Here is a 19,038-nt window from a genome sequence, read left to right on the forward strand (position 1 = left end):
TACTTCCTACTTACTCTCTACTTTTTTCTACTGCCAATGGGTTTGTTTCTAAAATTAGATACTCAGTTTTTGTTGTAGTGAATCTGTCCCTACTCGTAGAATTTTTTTCAAAGGTCACGACGTTTCGTCTTGAGGTATATCGGCGCGCTCAATACGATACGCGTATCAGACAATACAAAATCACTATACGCAAGTACGTTTTAAAGCCGAAAGCAAACATTATATACAAGCACATGTGTTACTCCTCTAGAATAACTCGAAATCGCCGGGCACGCAGAGAGGGCTGCGATGGATGAAGAGTCCTACCGATTCGTCGAAGGTGTCTGCATCCACAACTTTTTCCAGGAGGATGGCATACGTTCAGCAGTCAAGTACAAACCTCGAGCCGGAGACATCTTTGTGGTTACATACCCGAAATGCGGCACAAACTGGATGCAGTTTATCGTGTACAACATTTTGACCCGCGCCGAGCCTATCTCTAACCTGGGCGAATTCAGACTCAAGAGTCCCTTCATCGAGCTCCTTGGAGCAGCGGCTGCGGAAAACCCTTCCAGAAATGGCCCCATCAAGACGCACCTACCGTTCAACGTTTTCCGTCCAGTGGAGCGTGCCAAGTACATCTATGTGGCGAGGAATCCTTACGACTGTGCTGTGTCCTACTACCACTTCATCAAGGGGTTCACACCAAAAACTGTCACGGATGTTTCCTTCGAGAAGTTCCTCAGCCTCTACTTGGCGGGAAAGGTAATTTACTTTCCATCTACTATCGATCAATCAATCAACCGATTAATCAAACTTTGTCTCCCACTTTCATTCAATGAAATCATCATTTAGTCTGCGTCAGAAATATTCGGACAACTATCATTACTAACACCGCTGACAGTCTTTCCTATAAACAGAATTTACATTGAATTCCGGAGTTGCAGGAGCCAGAACACAATATAAGTTTAACACATGCTGCAGCGTGGGACTTTTGGGGGGATCTTGGCCACCTATGGTTTATTAAAATGCACGCAAAGGCAAAGGTCCACGTTTTGTGTGCGTGTGTCTGTGCGTGTTTATGTGTTTCGCATTCACAGAATAGAGACCACCGTGGCCAGTAATCGAATCTGAGCCCTCCCGCTTAGCAATGTGATGCTTCCGCCGCTAAAGTACGACCGCTGCACGTAAATTGGACTTGACAGTATAATGATTTGAACGCTCCAAATGGGACCACTACAAATAGATATCCTTGTGACTGGGCTTCGTTTATCCTAATATATATGTTACTGCGTGAAGCCGACTGCACTAGCGGGGAACCACTGTGTACAAAAATTAATAGAATAACAAAAAAGTTGCTTCGAATGTAAGTGACCGAACTATACGCTGCACGGAAAAGTTTTAGCGGTGTTTTAGGGCTGTTTTATTGAGCACCTGCTTTTTCTTTATTTTTTCGAAGCGTGTGTGTGCTCACAGTTTATTTTGCTTTGTAGGTTCATTCAGAGTGTGAGCACTAATTATTTAGTGATAAATACCACACCTACGACAAAGAAAATATGTCTAAACAAACCAACTATTTGCTTTTGCAACACAATGGATCTTTTAAATCACCGAGGCGTCCTGTAAATTGCAGCAGAAAATGCAATATTTCATTAATTGAAATACGTATTCTTTTTCTGTGCGTGCTGGGCTGTAACGTAACACTTTGAAAAATTTATGCACATTTTCTATAGGTCTACACAAACGTCCCCCGCCATGTCATAGTTGTTCTGCTGTGTGATTGTCCCGCAAAACGTGACTGAAGCGGCGCTTGGTTTTATTGGGTGACTGAAGGGTGACTGAAGGGTCTCTTGGTTCTTATTCGCAAGAAAAAGTTTTCTATATCTACAATGTATCATTTCATGTTTCACGTTTAATACATATGCGAAGACCCGTACATCTACATGTGTTCTACTTCCCCGGCAATACAGTGCACTCTATCACGGACATCACATTTGGTATAGCAGTGTCAGGTTTCGTAGTAGGGAACTTGTATAAAATAAATGACATGCAACGAACTATAACAGCATTTGGTTTAGGGACAAGCTATATAAATTTGCTAAGGCTCGTAGCATGTATACCTAGTGAAATATTCTGTTGCTCGCGCGTGAAGTATTACGCCAGAATACGGGAAAATAAAGGCTGATTGATTATGAAATATTAATATACCGGTACATCGCAACGAATGGGTCGGTGCTACTCTTAATGGCCCACTGGTAACACTTCTTCTATGTAGTCTGCTGCCTATACGATCTCGACACTTGTAAAGCGGCGTTTCACGACGATACTTAGCGAGGAACTCCTGAAGTTTATATACGCGAACATGTGCTATAGTTTCATTGCTTTCCCGAGATCTTCTCGAAGACCATATCGCCTCATGTTAAACACAGAACCTTGCGGCAAGAAATGCAAATAATTGGCCATATTTGTTTTTCTAAACCTAATTAAGGCAGGTTCTATCAATAAAGTCATAAACTACACAAAGCGAATTCAGCTATAAGTTTAGGAAAAAGGAAGTAACTTTCCATCACGTTTTTTTTTTTTCGACATAAATATACTCTTAAATGCACGTGGCTATCTTTTCCATTAGCCCTCCTTCTCTACGCTCAGTTACAGGGCCTCCCATAGGCTCATTTTCATTTACGCGTTTTCAGTAATCAACGAAAAAACACGCTAGATGCGAGTTATTCGGTCACGCAGGTATGAGGATATTATCAATGTAATAAGCTAGCCAGCCGGCTTGTGTAAACAAATAACAGCATCAATATTTCATAAATAACAGGCATCTTTCGCTTTCCCAGGTCATCTACGGCGACTACTTCAATCATCTTCTACCGTTGTACGAGCTTCGCAAGGCTGTGAATGTCCACTCTTCACATACGAACGACTGAAGACAGACACCAGAGAGGAAGTGCTCAAGATTGTCGAGTTTCTCGGCAAAGAACACGAAAATGCGCTACGCAATGACGAGGCCCTTCTTCAAAGAGTCCTGAACGCTTGCAGCTTTCACATCATGAAGGCCATGTTCAGCGAAAAACCAATGGATAGGGCAAAATATCTTCTCAAAGCTGCACCAGAGAAATTCTACGAAGCTCTGGCGATGGCAAATATTATGGTGGAAAAAAAGGTCCAGATGCATGAGGGTTCCGGCTTTGTTCGCAAAGGAATCGTTGGAGACTGGAGAAACTACTTCACTGCGGAACAAATACTGCGAACGAAAGAATGGATCGCGAGCAAGACACACGGGAGCGACGTCATGGACCTCTGGAAGAACTGCGAACTTCCGTAGGGATGTGTGGCTCGTTAGTCATCGTGAAAATGCTCAGGATAAATGCACATCTCTCGGTGTCGCTCTTCTTCAAAAAAGGCAAAATACTAGATCGCGTAGTACCAATATCGATGCCAGCAATGTCATCTTCATCCATCAGTTGAGCTTTTACCTTTCGCAACAAGCCTTGACTTCATTCTGCAGAGAGTTTTATTTTGTTTGTTTTTTAAAGATATTTTTGATTCTCATGTGGCCTCTCATTAAGCATTCTTTCCCTTTTCTTATCCTCCTCGGTTATTGTTTGCTCGATCAAAAATCGCAAATGGCATCAGCATTAGCGCCTCATAGAGTTACTGTATATGCTACCTTTAGGTAGCAGAGTTGCGCATAGGTCCGCCATCTTGCCCGCCGCGGCATCCACGCTAAGCAGGAAAGCCACCTCTCTGGAATGTAGGAGCCGACGCGGCTGCTGTTGTTGCTGCTGACCTCTCGGCCCAGCGGCTCCGTGTACTTTCTCGTTCGATCATAACGCGTCGATGGCGCAGTGACTTTCGATTCGAAGAAAAAAAAAGAATGAAAAGCTCGGAGAAACAATAATTTGAGATGGAACAAGTGGAGATGGAACACTATCGCAAGTAATATTTTTGTTTTAAATGGCAATTAGAAAAAGTGCGACAGTCACGATTCTGGACCAATTAAATTCAGCCTAATTATTCGTTTCACGTACTTTTTGATGCAGCGCTTCAAAAGATTAAGGGAATAGCTCGAGAAAACAAGTGCTAAAATTATCACTGTGTCTTACAAATAGCGCAAGCCAACGAGAATTTTGCGTACGTCTAGGTAGATGTGGCATATAATAAACACTCGGTCATGCTTCAAACTTTTATGCCGCACAGTGCTTGGAATAAATCATGCTGTTTTGACAGACCTGAAAGGTTCATATTCACACACATCGCCTCCTTCACACAGTCACTCGCGCATATTTTTACCGTTTTGTCCCGTTCAATTTTTAATCAACCTTTCACCAGTGAGAGAGAAGCTTCTGACGTCTCATGTGCAGCAGCCACTTGAGTCGGCGACGGACGACGGAGACAGACTTGCCACATGGAATCGAGAAGAAGGCCTTTCCGTGCTCTTGCCTGTTCGTGCAGTGGGGAGCGCAGCATCCTGTCATTGTCGCAACTTCGCAACACTGAGTCAGGGCGCTGCGCCGCGCAGACGTTCGCAAAAACGGACAGCAGAAGACACCACCACAACAACGACAAACAATCCGAAATCAGCTGGACCGTCTTGCGCTTCGCCGGACGGCTTGATTTGGCTTGATACAGCGGTGGTTGCGCGGCAATCACCAGCACCCGCGCGACCGTGAAGTTGGCTTTCCCTAAAACGGATGCTTTTTGCGCACGTGAGCGCGCTGGGCGAATGGTGGCGCGAGCGGCGAGTTCTATCAGAGGTGCAACTCTGCTACCTAAAGGTAGCATATACAGTAACTCTAGCCCCACACAGTTACCTTTCAACGTGCCCGAACGGTACGTGCCCGAACGGTTCCTTACGAAAAAAACATCGTTGATCCCTCCGTCATAGGAATCGGTATAACACGAAAGTGAAACGTGTCTTCACAGACGTAGTTGAGCGTTTGTTGTGCATTCTTTCGCCCCAAGCGCGAAGGAATGAATGCTACAGCATCAAATTGTAATGTTACGCGAAGAACGGCAAGCCGCTCGGAACTTGCAAAGCGCTGCTCAAGCAGAAAGGACGCGCGGAACGAACATACACAGGATGAGCGCGAACTGTCACTGTTGTAACTTATTTCTGTTAAAACCCCTTAATGTTACAAAGTAGCGGCGCTCCTTTATCCACACCGCCTCACCCTCGCCGCGCCATCAACCTCCTCTTTCTTCACCCTCTCTTTCGCGGAGCCGGCGCATCCGCAACGCTGAATGGCTGCGACGCGCGATACCTCCAGATCAGGTGACCCTGACGTCACGAGAAGCGAGCGCAAGCAAACTTCGCGCGCTTTCAGCTGCTCACGGACGCCATGAACCCTCCAGGCGTCGGCCCTCCAGGCGTGTGTGTACGGGTGTGTGTGCAGGTGTATGCGTGTTTGTATGTGTGCATATGTGCGCCTGCCTTTGTATGTGCGTGTGCGCACGTGTTAACGTGTGAGTGCATGTGCGTTCGTTTGTGTGTGTCTTCGCGGTGTTCGTGCATGTATGCATGTAAGTGTGTGTATGTGTGCGCGTGCGTGCGTTTGTGTGTTTTCGCGCGCGTGTATCTATGTGCGTGCGTGCATGTATCGCATGAGCATGCACGTGTGCATGTATGTGCGTGCGTGTCTGTATCACTTGTGCATGCGCGTGCGTGTCTGTATCGCGTGTGTATTTATGTGCGTGCGTGTATCGCGTGTATATGCGCGTGTGTATGTATGTATGTGCGTGTCTATCTGCATCGCATGTGTATGTATGTATGTATGTGCGTGCCTGTCTGTATCGGGTCTTCGTGTACGTGCGTGCGCGTCTGTATCGCGTCTGTATGCGCGTGCATATGTATGTATGTGCATGTGTGTCTATATCGCATGTGTATGCGCACCTGTATGTAAGTGCGTGCGTGTCTGTTCGCATGTGCACGCAAGTGTGTCTGTATCACATGTGTATGTGCGTGCGTGCCTGTATCGCGTGTGTATGATCGTGTGTATCAATGTGCGTGCGTGTCTGCATCGCGTTTGTATCTATGTGCGTGTGTATGTATGTGCGTGTCTTCATCACGTGTTTTTGAGCGTGTGTGTGTGTGTGCCTGCGTACCTGTATCGTGTGCGTACGTGCGTGCGTTTCTGACAGCGGCATTGACACAAAAAGGCTTCGGGCCCACTCATTTGGACCAATTAAATTTAAGTAAACCACCACATTGCTTCTTGGGTGCCTTCTTTGAGCTCATCAAGACCACAGTCATGAAAAAAATTCTCGCGTACACTTTATGCCGTTTACATTATATGCGCTTACTACACCTCCGCGTTACGGACAGCCGAGGCGGCGACGGAGAGGTATACCGCTCAGACGCCACTTGGTATACTCATTTTTTTTTTCGAAGCGCCTATTTGTATTTATCGAAGCGTCTTCAAAATATATGTGTCACTTTGCTCTATCGGAAGCCCACTTTTGTCTAGACTATTGCTTAGGATACAGGTTCTCATTTAATGCTTCAAGGGGCCGATTAAACAAGCGCGCGCAGTGATTCCAATGCGGCTGCGGCGAGCCAGTGGAGGGTTCAGCGTGCCGAGCGCAGCTCGCCGGCCAGGGGAGGGGAGAAATCCGAGCAGAATTGAGGAGGAAAACGCGCGCGCGGAGGAGAGTGTCGCTACTTTCTAGATCAAGGGGCTTTAATTTCTGTGTGAGCAGCGCGCTCCTTTCGCAAAAGCGGCCGCTGCAGTAAGCGAGGTGACCTTCGTGCTCTCAACGGAAACTTGCAGGCAGAGCGCAAGACGTACAAACCACCGAGATCACAAGATAAGCGCCCGCACGAGCGACCACGCCCTGTCAAGGCACGCGCTAATCCGCCTGGGCAAACGACTTTTAAAGCGCGCTCTTTGAGCACTTCGCGCCATGTCGCTAGTGATAACGAAAACAGGCTGTACCGCCGATCTCTGAATACCGCCACTGGCAAATGGTGTACATAAATAGCTCGCCGTTAGCATAGCAGAGACCATGCCGTCTGTGGCGGAGTCGTTTCGCGCTGCTCGCTGGCGATCGAGAGGTCGTAAGTTCGACTCCCGGTAACGGAACTCTTTCTTATAGTTTTTTCTTTGCCATATGTTAGCCTTTATACTTTACAACGTCATATCCGTGACGGAAATGCGTCAGTGGAGCCGTGGTGGATCCCGGCATAAAACACTTTCGTGTTAAAAAAAAGGATATCCATAGCATTTGCATAAAAAAGTGGCTTGATTAGTTTTTCTAAGACAACTCGGACAACTTAAACCACCGCCTCAATTGGAAAAATTATATCTCTAATACATTTAAGGTCCCACTGCGACCACAAAGGGACCTTGATACTACGCCCCGAACCTGTAGAAGTGCTTCGATTTTGAAAATTGCGATACCCTTTCAGATTTAGCAATTCATATGGTCCTCTGCATTATTTGGTAATCTGTATGTCGTAGGGGAGCAGTAGCTGATACGCACCTGGCAATGACAATATTAGCGTGTAGTGAGTGCAATTGAATTTTGTGGGAGTCTAATACAAAACATCATAATGCGCACATGAACAAAAACCCGGCGAGAGTTGGATGGGGGGTGGGTAGTCTTAATAAGACAAGGAGTGTTGCGCTCCTTTCTCCCGCCTACAAAGGAGTGAGGCTGAATGTCATAGGAAACGGGGTCGGGCAATAAGTGAATCTACAATAATATTTGAACCATACGGTAGTCACATTCTCGATATACATCGACCCAACGACAAAAAAAAAACGCCGATCACCTGGTGTTGCTTAATGGGCACATAAAATCTAAGTACACGGGTGTTTTTGCTAGGTGCGGTGTGAAAATAAACTGTATGCTTCACTGTCTCGAATGTGGACCGTGAGAACCACGTGGCGTTCCCAATAATACCTGGCGTGGGTTCGTATCAATATTTGCCCTAGAACGGCACATTAATCAAAGCTATTGTAGAGAAGAAGAGTGGCCTCAGCGGCATTGCTCTGCGCCTCAGCGGCAACGCCATCGCCGTGAGCTCGTGGTTGCTGCGCTTGGCCGAACGCTGCTGACCGCTGCTTGTTGACACGTATTCTCTGCCAATAAACCTCTTAGCAAGTGGTGGAGGTGCCCGTCTGGACAACTCTTAAGGACCCGTCTGGACGACTTGATCGCTGGGCACTCAAACTTCAGGAGTACGACATCCGCGTTATTTACAGATCCGGTCGCAAGCACACGGACGCTAACGCCCTTTCTCGCTCACCGGTATCGGATGACGGTGCTTGCCTATCAGCCCTTGAGCCTGCACTTGCATCACCCGCCCTACGCAACATAACGGTGGAGCAACGGAAGGATCCCTGGATCAGTGGCCTCCTCAGCATCCTTTCTGATCCTGTCACCTCATTCCCGTCTCGTGCTCTCCGCCGCCAAGCTACCAACCTTTGCATCCGGGATGACCTTCTTTATCGACGCAGCCACCTTTCCGACGGTTGCAAGTGGCTTCTTGTGATACCCCGCCATCTCCGTGCTGTTATATGCGATGCTTTCCACGCGGACCCACAGTGCGCGCATGCAGGCCTCTTCAAAACATACGCTAGGCTTCGACTGTGATTTTATTGGCGCGGCATGTATAACTACGTGCGGAAGTTCATTCGCTCGTGCGCTCAGTGCCAACGACGAAAGTTACCTGCCGCACAAGTCTAGCCGTCCCAACCTCTTCCCTGTCCCTAGCCGACCTTTTGACCGTGTTGGCATTGACATATACGGACCGCTGCCATCAACTCTAGCAGGTAACCGCTGAATTATTGTTGCGATAGACCACCTGACACGATACGTCGAGCCAGCCGCACTGCCCACTGCCACAGCCCGTGACGTTGCAACGTTTCTGTTGCGACATTTCGTTCTGCGCCATGGGTGCCCCTTGCGAGCTCCTAAGCGATAGAGGCCGTGCCTTCCTTGCCGACGCTTTGAAGGCACTACTTGACGAATGCCGAATCGTGCACCGCACAAGTACAGCGTACCATCCGCAAACGAACGGAATGACAGAGCGCTTCAAACCGTACTCTTGGCGATATGCTATCAATGTACGTCGCCTCTGATCATTCCAATTGGGACCAAGTTCTCCCTTTCGTCACCTACGCTTACAATACTGCGGTACAAGCTACTACTGGATTTTCTCCGTGCTTTCTTCTATACGGACGAGAACCTTCAAATACGATTGACACCATTCTACCATATAAGCCTGACCAGTCCGAAAGTACCCCTCTGTCCGAAGCTGCCCGACATGCTGAAGAATGCCGCCAGCTTGCCCGCTCCTTTTCTACCGAGGACCAGTGGCAGCAGCAATCCCGTCAACCTGGCGACCGTTCGGCACCAACGTTTTCCCCTGGCTCTTTGGTATGGCTTCGGGTACCCGCTACCGCACCCGGCCGCTCAGCAAAACTCGTTGCCAAATACCTCGGACCATACCGCGTTGTAGAGCAAACGTTCTCCGTCAATTACCTCGTGGAGCCCATCACGCCATCGACAGATATACGCTATCGTGGCCGCCAACTTGTCCACGTCTCGCGCATCAAGCCGTACTACGACCCAATCGCTGTGTCCTCACCCTAAGCCGCCAGGATGGCGCCTTTTTCTGCGGAGGGCAATTGTAGAGAAGAAGAGTGGCCTCAGCGGCATTGCTCTGCGTCTCAGCGGCATCGCCATCGTCGTGAGCTTGGCCGTGCGCTTGGCCGAACGCTGCTGACCGCTGCTTGTTGACACGCATTATCTGCCAATAAACCTCTTAGCACTATCTCCGGCACCTTCCGCGTAACAAAGAGCTCGTGTATTCATCTATTGTGGCAAGCGGTTACCTTGTAACGTCATAGGCAATACACGTGTGCCGTAAGTTGAGCGGTAGAATGCTCCTGCAAAACAGCAGGATGTGCTAACAGGAATACTCGTATTTGCAGCCGCTAGAGTGCGCTGCCTGTTACGGCGGGGCTATTGACAGGCCAAGCTCCGACGTTTCTTCCGCAGTAGGACAGCCACAGGACCCGTTAGATCGAAAAAGAGTGCGTGCGTAAGCGCTTGCATAATCGACGACCAAGGGGAGAGGTAAGCCTGCCAAACGCGACAACGTTACACTTGATGCATGCTGTCACCGGTCGCACCTTGGTGCCCACTGAACTGGCTTATACCGGAAATGCGTTTTATGAAATAGCATAGCCTTATTTGCCAGTGGAAGAGTATTTAGATAAGTATCCACTAAATATGATCGTAATGTAATGAGCTGGACGATTGTCATGAAAGCTTAGTTACAAATCTGAGGAACCTTCTCGGTGATGGAACGTCCATGAATTGAAGCGAACACTGATTTGTGTGAGAATATCTAGATATTTCCTGAGCCGTTGCAAGCCCTTCATATCTTCATTTCCTCTGTATTCGGTAGTGGACACATCCGCGTTAAAGCCGCGCGCGTGAGAATTTACGTGCGGAGTGAGTCTGCAGTTGCGCACACGCTGTGTGTGTGTGGTTCACATACAAGCATTGATTTGTCGAAATAGTGGTTATTTATTGAAAAGCTCAGGCGGGGCTCTTGATGTGTGCGTGGGAATGAATGTGTGTATGCAGAACGAGAGCACTCTGTAACTGCTTCGCTGCTTCGTATTACAGAATATAACTGTTCTGATCGACGCAGTTTGCGCAAATTAAGTAGGACGAAGAAAAGCGACAGATGACATTGAGTGATGTTGATGGGTGCTCAAGCTGGGGCTCTTATTATGATTAGAGCCTAACGCGTGCCATGTGTAGCCATGCGCTAAAGGAACAATACTACTCAGCAGCTTTTGTCAAATTTTGGACATAATGATACGTTTCCGACATGACACCTGTTGAATGTTGTGGACGGCGACATTAGTTTTGATATGGCTCGTTCAAGCAGACATTCCGCGACCATCTAGAGTGGGGAGAAATAAAATGTGGCTATCAAAATATCGTTTACAATGCACTTACATTTCATTCTGTCGAAGGATGCTCTCTATTCAGCTAGGGGATCATTGAATACTTTCAATCCGGTCACAGGGGCCGTAACAGCCCTCTGGGACAATAATATTACAGAAGATGCGATGTCGACAATAAAGTGGAATTCGAGAACGTCTAGAGTAGCACCCAACTGAGCTGAGAAGTTACGCTGTGGATGGATTAGGAACGTGAGGAAAAAATTGAGTAGTCATGTCCCTAAAGGAGGTGCAGGTGAGACGAAGGGAGAAAAAAAAAGAACATGACATTTCCTCTGGTCGTGCGCTCTCTTTAGTTCCTTTAAAATATAAAAGAATTTGCTGGCTAGGTATTGCGCAGCAGAAATAGGACACCCGGCATGAGGCTAACACTGGCAATGGCCATGTATTCAATATGCCTTGTCTCCGTCACCTCAAATGACCCGAGAACGCGCCTATATGGCAGCTTAAGTGTCAACACAAGGCTGATAACGTAAAGGGTTCTTTACGACAACTGCATGCGACGTCAAGGACAAAGAGCATGCCGTGAAGGGCGAACTGACGTGAGGAAAACAAAAGCCTAAGCGTAACGCAATGGAAACAGTCAGGAAAAAATCGGAAAAACTACAAGCGTGCGCACGGGTGGACACTAGTGCTTTGACAGGGTGTACTTACTGTGAAACATTGTTCCGTCATCTTTCCTTTCGCTCTTTCAATATTTGCAAACACCTGTCGTGGTGCGAAGGGACAATTATCGCAAAAGCTTGCCATTTCAGAGGCCGCAGATGCGTCATCGCTTACAAGTGCATTGACCAGTACATATGTTTCCCTTCCGCAGCGTAAAGTGATGTCGTATTTTCGAAGAGTGGCGCTTCATTACCGTGCCTGTTTATTCTTTCAACAAGCGATTGGCGATTGCCTATGGGGTGATAACGAAGTCAATGGTCGCTGCGTTGTTTTGTGAGCGCACGATTGTAACCTTTATTTGTGTCTGACCGCGCAGAGGAAGGTTCACATATCACGCCGTGGCGGTCTTCGCTACTTGCTACATGCTTATCAGGAAACAGCGTGCAGAGGTGGCAAAGATGGGTGACGATGAACAACGCTGTTGTTTGTCCACCTGTTTGTCCTTCATTTTTTACGCTGTTCTCATTCTTCAAATAGCTCAGAGCGACATAAAATCGATGGACTAGGTACGGATTCATGAAAAAGAACTTAGGCGTGCAGGCGCGAACACAGGAAAACAGATCAAGACAATATCAACGCCGTTTGTGGTTTATTGATCTCTTCTCCCATGCTGCTAATTGCAAGTTCTGATTCCATATTCAACTAAGGAAGTCTTTATTTTCGCGTAGAGAAATTCTGCACAGTATTAACAGCTTTATTGAACCTCTCAGTAGTTGGGTGAAATACTGTTCTTTTTATTCACCTAATCTTGCTTTTTACTAATCTTCTTAAGAAGTGAACAAGGTGCGGAATGGACGAAGAGTCGTACCGGTACGTGGGAAGGCGTGTGGCTGCACGATATTTTCAAGGCGGAACAGTTCGTTCGGCGATCAACTACAAGCCTCGCGACGGAGATATTTTCGTCGCGTCATACCCGAAGTGTGGCACCAACTGGACGCATTTTATCGTTTACAACATTCTGTTTCGTGCGAAGCCGGTCGTCCATTTGGCCGAATTCAGACGCACGTGCCCGTTCATTGATGCGAACGGCAGCGGAGTCGCCGAAGACACCCTGAGAACTGGGCCCATTATGACTCATTTTCCTTCCCGTGTTCTGCGCAGAGCGAGCTGTGCTAAGTACATCTATATAACCAGGAACCCTTACGACTGTGCCACGTCCTACTACCACTTCCTCAAAGGGATCACCCCGAAAACCACTACTGACGTGTCCTTCGAAAGATTCCTGTCTCTCTTCCTAGCCGGAAAGGTAATATGACCATTGGATTTCTTCCCATTCTTTCCAACTGCTCTATTATTTGCCGGTACCGACGTGGTAGCTTTGTTCTCCGCGATTACCAAACTGCTTAGAGACGTATTTCATGACAAATTATAATGACAGGGCAATAAGGTAAGCGAATGCCAGTTCTGCGGTGGCAGATGTAAGGTGCGTGTTGAGATGTACAGCGTGTACCACAAACTGGTGAGAAACCTGCGGAGAAATGTACGAACAGTCATTTACGGGAGCAAATGCGGTACTCACTTGCCGCTGGCAAAGCTAAATTTAAGGGCTTGTAATTTTATGCCGCGCCTGGCCATAGAGTGTGCAAACGAGGGAAATATCCGCCGGAAAATTGGGGGAGTGTGTAAACGTACGGCTCAAGCTACAAGAACCATCGCAGCCTCATGTGAAATTGTGATTTCTAGTACTTTATCGGGGATAAAGGATGTCATAACACCCAAATTAGCAGGTTCGCAGCTATCAGGGACGTAGGCAGAAATTTATTTATTTCGGAATCGGGTGGGTCCAACGCTTTTTTTTTTTTCATGTTTATGCATGTGCTTGTATGTGTTGGTGTATATGTACGCTCAAAGAATGTATAAATGGGGTGGGGGGCTAGATGTGGCGTGATTCCCTGAACAGGTACGCATATTCGCAGCTATGAATGGCTATCCTGCTCAGCTACACAGGTGGAACCACCCGGAAGGCTCCTCTCGGTCTATCCGCACGAATATCTTAGCTACCTATTTTGCAATGCTTCCTAGCTAATTTTCATTTGACACATGAAGTATAAAAACTATTTAGGATTAATACACGGTGTCCTAAGGGGCTCTTTGTTTCAAGAACGACGATTGCTACTTTCACTGAAGTGGCTAATAATTCTTCAGCAATCCTGTCAAGCCATCTTTTTTTTGTAAAAGCATCATACAGGGTGTTTCAGGTAACTTACGCCTATTATTATAAAACAAAACATATGCACTAAGCGTGTCGAATCGGTCCAGTATTGTTCTCAGGTGTATGCAGCACGTCATGACATTTTTTCAAGCCACAAAGCCGGGTAATTAAAAACATTGCTACTTAACTTTTTAGTTAGTGACGCTAGCGAAAATTATCAGTGCAAATACTGTAGAGCTAGTTTTGAAACTTCGGAATATTTCATGTATGCTAACATAAACGGTCAACCTGATAAGCGAGGTAATTAACAAGTACTGACCTAATTAACCTCTAAAGAGTAACTAACGAAAGATATTCAATTGAAAGTTGTAACGCTTGTTCAGCAACGTGGATTACTTCATATGTGTTAAGACAGCCGCCCTATTTATTTTTTATCCTGCTCTTTAAAGTGCATCAACTTTAAAAGTATACTTGGGCAAGTTAGCGGAAAATCCGGCGTGCGTCTGGCGTCCGTCTATCATGCACACCACGTATTGATCAAACGTACGCCACTAAGTGATGGCTTCCCCTTTGAATGTCAATTAATTAACCCTTTCAGACACGATCTATGAAGACCTGTCAGTAAATACGTCAAACTGTCACATTATTTCAAGGCCCTCGATATTCTATTTTAAGAAATATAATATCATAATACGTTGACTTACATAGGTTATAGTATATAGTTCTAACTAAATTGTAATTAATTATCAATTTATCCTCAAGTCATTCGCACTCTGTTTTCGCATAAATAGAAACAAATATCAGGCTAGTAATATAGTGCAAATTCGTTTTCGGTCATGCTCATTTTCAACAAAGAAAAAATACATTTTGTTGTGGCTGGCGGGAAGCGGCACGTCGAACTACTCGTAAACATGGAAATGCCTTCAGCAAGGTGACTACACTCAGCAGTACACTGCAAAAGGAAGTTAAATGAAGACACATTTATGACACAGGAGCTTCAAGTCATCAAAATGGCAATGTATATTGCGCTTTCGCCACTAGTTGGTAAAACTAGCAAAACAAACGAGTGGTCTGCACAGTTGGGTGCAAAGTGTCTCAGAGGATTAAAACAGGTCTGTTGCACAACCAAAAAACGGACATTGCCCATTTCTAAAACTGACTTTACTCAGGCTCATTTACCTGGCTTTACCGGCCCACCCTGAGTATTTCGTTGGCTCAACCCCAAAATTTACTTTGCCAAATAAATTAGAGCGCGAGACCAAGTTATAGCTTCAGGTGACCTATTCACTAAAGTTAAGCGTTGAACTAGTTTGTACAGCATAATTCGATAGTTCTAGGGCGAGAAATACGGACAACGTCGAAGTGGCCATATTTCTCTCGGGCTCGGTGTCAGCCTCTGTGTCTTTTTTATCATCATCATCATCATCATCATTATTTACCCTTAAGGGCCCCTCATGGGCATTACACAAGGGGGGGGGGGGGGGTAACAATAGGTAACCACGGGTCACAAGGTCACATGACATATGTGACCTTGTGTTCGCGTTCGTCACGCAGGGGAAGGTGGAATTAGCTAGTGAGGTGTCCAAGGGAGAAAACTTAATAGCAGTGTGCTTACCATCACTAAATTATAATGCCACATGACAGTGTCACGTGTTTTGGACGTAGAAGTAGCAAGGACGTTGCTACAGTCGAAACATCCCAGCACGCCACGCTTTCGCATGCAATACATGCAAGCAGACTTGAGTGCCTTCGTAAGTTTTCTTTGGTTTCCTTCCAGCTCGTATACGGCGACTACTTCGATCACCTGTTGCCATGGTACGAACGCCGAGGAGACGACAACGTCCTCTTTCTTACGTACGAGCAAATGAAGGCGGACACCAGGGGCCAGGTTCTTAAGATCGCCGACTTTCTCGGGAAGACGAACACGGTGCTGAGCTTCGCCGGGACGAGGCAGTCTTGCAGAATATACTCGATGCCTGCAGCTTGGACAACATGAGGACCGTCTACAAGGACATGCCGATAGACAGGACAAAGAAAACTCCTTTCTCTGCAAAATCCTCATTTGTGGAAGCGTCGGGCGCATCTACGCAAGATGACGAGGTCGAAATGCACCAGAGTCCAGGCTTTATCCGTAAGGGAGTTGTCGGTGACTGGCGAAACCATTTTACATCCGAGCAAGCGCGGCGCACGAAGGAATGGATAACCAGGAAGACCGAAGGAAGCGATGTTATGACGCTTTGGAAGGACTGTGGTCTGCCATAGCTTAGTTACCAGACATTAAGACTGTCTTGATCATGGTATATTATCAGTTCTCTGTTTACGTGTGCATATACATCTTTACAGCCTTTTTTATTACGCGTGAGCGTTTGTACCACGATAGTTCATCAAAACGTTTTTCGTCTATATGCTTATTCCTTCTTGTTTGTGTGCGGGCTAAAAAAAAAAATCATGGGGCGAGACTGTTGCCCGGCCGCTCTTTTACTTCAGTAATAAAACATATTAAATATATTGCACTGAAAAGTTTGCTGCAATATTTACGGCGTAATATCAAGTCAAATAAGGTGGCACCTGAAGCTTTGAGTGATGAAAATGACAGATAATTAAGATTTCGTGGTAGGATAATTACCTTTTCTGATCACACCCTTCGTCTGACTATAGAAGGTACAGAACAGAGAATATTAATATCATGAGAAGTTCGAAAGAAGAAAACGGGGTGACACAGCAGTACTAAGTATACCAATTTATGTGTCCTAGACAACACATCGCGCACTTATTATTAAAACAATGGTCTAGCGGGTCACTGAGATTGCTCTGCCAAATCTGAGACGTTTCTCGGGCGCATAGTGGCGCAGGCTAATCAAGCAACAGCGCGTTTTTCAAGCCTTTTACGCTTTCTATTTAGTCACTGCTCATTTTTTTACGAGACGCCTACTCGTTTCGTATCGTTTAATGTTATTCGACCGTTTCTCCCCTAATTTGTTTGCCATCCCGTTGCCCAAACTTACGTCACTTAATAAATTGCTCAGGGCACTCAATGCGCGGCCATCTAGATGGTAGCTACGCGCTTGAGTTTTATAGAGAGGAAAAATTTTTCTACAGCTTATTTCCTGCCGTGCGAAACTTCACTATAAAGGTAGCCGCGCACTTCTTCCACCAACTGCTGATGCCTTGCGTGATGGTAAATAACATCGCCATGCGTTAAGTCAACGTATGGTCGTATGGCTGTAAGCGCTATATTTTGCAGTCGTATGACTGGCAAGAAAGGCAATCATCTCATTTTTCTAGATTTTCACTCAACAGTGACCACCAGAGTTGACCACTATTCTTGAAATTTATCACTTTAGATCCTCGTGCTTCCTAACGCACATACAACAAGGCGTACCCATCTGTAATGATATCTGCGATTTCAGCCAACCACTGTGATAACATTTTTTTTTATTCGCGACGCGACAGAGATATCCGTATGCTCATTTAACGAAAGTATCACATGAATGGAATGGTCGGATGCAGCGATTTGTTACACAAGTAAGTTATCTTTGCGGTGTGTTGGTTATGCAAGTGAAGAAAAGAATGTCTATTGTTCTTAAGCGAAGGATAGGTTTCTGCTCTTCTTATAACTTCGAACATAGGAGCGCAGGTAAATTTCGCTAGGCAATGAGCCCAACCTGCATATTTTTCTGAGCCACTGGCGCACTTTCTATACTTGAAAAAACGCCATTCGTGAGGTTCCTGATCAGGAGGAAGAAGAGACACAGCATGAACCTTTCGTAAGGGGCTTGACGAGGTCATCAGCAAATCAATTCACGACATATCGTAATGATGAACATGTAATCAGGGCTGCGTGTTAGAACCTATTGCCAATATGTAGCGTAATATTATCCACGCCTTATCTAGAGAAACTATGTTTTTGAAAATACTGTCACTGATGCCTGTGACATGACAGCCTGGACAGTATCTCTTAGGTCACCCTACGCGAGCCCCGCCACGGTGGTGTAGTGGTTATGGTGCTCGACTGCTGACCCGCAGTTCGCCGGCTCGAATCCCGGTCGCGGCGGCTGCATTTCCGATGGAGGCGGAAATGTTTCGGTGTGCTCGTTAACGTATCCAAGGATGTATTTATCCATGTTTGCAATGATATCAGAGATAAAAGAGGCTAGAAATAGAGCTGATTATGATACTCGAGCTAAGTGGCAGAATATTTAATGATGGAGAACAAGCAGAGGAAAAAAGAATTTGGAGGACGCTTGAGCTTCGCCTTTAGGAGGAGAACGCGGTAGCTTAATCGGGCCACGTGCGCATCGCCTTCTCAATCGCTAGCCTGGCTTCGGTTGTCGGTGCATGCCTCAATAGTGCCGCAAGGAAACGAACGACCATGCGTGTAACATTGGCCGTTTCAAGGCATCCTAAAATGCTTACTGCAAGTACAGTCGTTAAGTGTCCACTACGCCATAATTATTCCTTTTGCGAATCAACGTAGGTCCCACTACACATCCTTAAGACAACACGCCATCCTACGCAGCTGTTCACTTTGTTGATGCTTTTGCTGAGTAAATATGATAATTAAATGTGTCTGAGCACTTTGTAATGGGGGCCTTTAAAACACCCACTCGTTGCGCAATTTACATGTTTTGACGCCTGGCGCGATTCTACGCTTCTGCTGCGCAATATTACACGCGTTAACGATGCTTTTTCCACTACGTGACATTTATAGTGTTCTTTTTTCTGAAGGAGCTTCAAGAAAGATCTTAGTTCTGTGGTACACCTGCTTGCCACGCACACGGCCTGGGTTCAATTCTCACGCGAACCCGAAGCGTCTTATTATTTATTTTATCTGCATCTTTCTCGATTATTCATACAGTGTTCTTCTTTTCTTTTCGAAGCACTTTCAAGAAATTGCGTGGCTCTGTGGTTAAAACACCTGCTTGCCACGCACACGGCCTCGGTTCAACTCTCACTCGAATCCAAATGTTCTAATTATTTTATTTCCGTTTTTCTCGATTTTTTGGTCACGGAAAATATGACTTTTTTGCTCACAACCAACGACGATGTCGCGATGACCACTACCATCCTATCATCGCGACTATTCTACTAATCAATTCGCCTGGGTCAAATTCCGTGTGACAGTGCAGGGGAAAATTGCCAAAAACAGTGGCTGAATTCACCAAGCTTGTATATTAAGTCTTAATTGCAATTCCCTGGCCCTTTCGCTAACGTATGTATCGCGTCCGGATTAGATGAAAACTGTCGCGA

General features: G+C 46.2%; 2 protein-coding genes across 2 annotated transcripts; both read left to right on the top strand.

The window, feature by feature from the left end:
* Positions 1 to 274: 274 nt before the first annotated feature.
* On the top strand, positions 275 to 3,404 carry LOC119373890 (sulfotransferase ssu-1-like). The gene is made up of 2 exons (XM_037643948.2): positions 275 to 744; positions 2,820 to 3,404. The coding sequence occupies exons 1-2, from the start codon at positions 289 to 291 to the stop codon at positions 2,907 to 2,909; spliced, it is 546 nt and encodes a 181-aa protein (XP_037499876.1). The 5' UTR covers positions 275 to 288; the 3' UTR covers positions 2,910 to 3,404.
* Positions 3,405 to 15,328: 11,924 nt separating this feature from the next.
* Positions 15,329 to 16,050, top strand: LOC119375148 (sulfotransferase 1B1-like). Its single transcript, XM_049411180.1, has 2 exons — positions 15,329 to 15,779; positions 15,860 to 16,050. The coding sequence occupies exons 1-2, from the start codon at positions 15,419 to 15,421 to the stop codon at positions 16,048 to 16,050; spliced, it is 552 nt and encodes a 183-aa protein (XP_049267137.1). The 5' UTR covers positions 15,329 to 15,418.
* Positions 16,051 to 19,038: the final 2,988 nt, after the last annotated feature.

Source organism: Rhipicephalus sanguineus, chromosome 11 (genome assembly GCF_013339695.2).
Source record: "Rhipicephalus sanguineus isolate Rsan-2018 chromosome 11, BIME_Rsan_1.4, whole genome shotgun sequence".
In the NCBI taxonomy this organism is placed as follows: Eukaryota; Metazoa; Arthropoda; class Arachnida; order Ixodida; family Ixodidae; genus Rhipicephalus; species Rhipicephalus sanguineus.

Bases quoted from the DNA above. Each gene is read 5' to 3' on its own strand.
- LOC119373890 (XM_037643948.2), top strand. From the start codon at position 289: ATGGATGAAGAGTCCTACCGATTCGTCGAAGGTGTCTGCATCCACAAC. The intron at 745-2,819 runs GTAATTTACTTT...TCGCTTTCCCAG, and splicing joins GCCTCTACTTGGCGGGAAAG to GTCATCTACGGCGACTACTT.
- LOC119375148 (XM_049411180.1), top strand. From the start codon at position 15,419: ATGCCACATGACAGTGTCACGTGTTTTGGACGTAGAAGTAGCAAGGAC. The intron at 15,780-15,859 runs CATGAGGACCGT...CATTTGTGGAAG, and splicing joins GATGCCTGCAGCTTGGACAA to CGTCGGGCGCATCTACGCAA.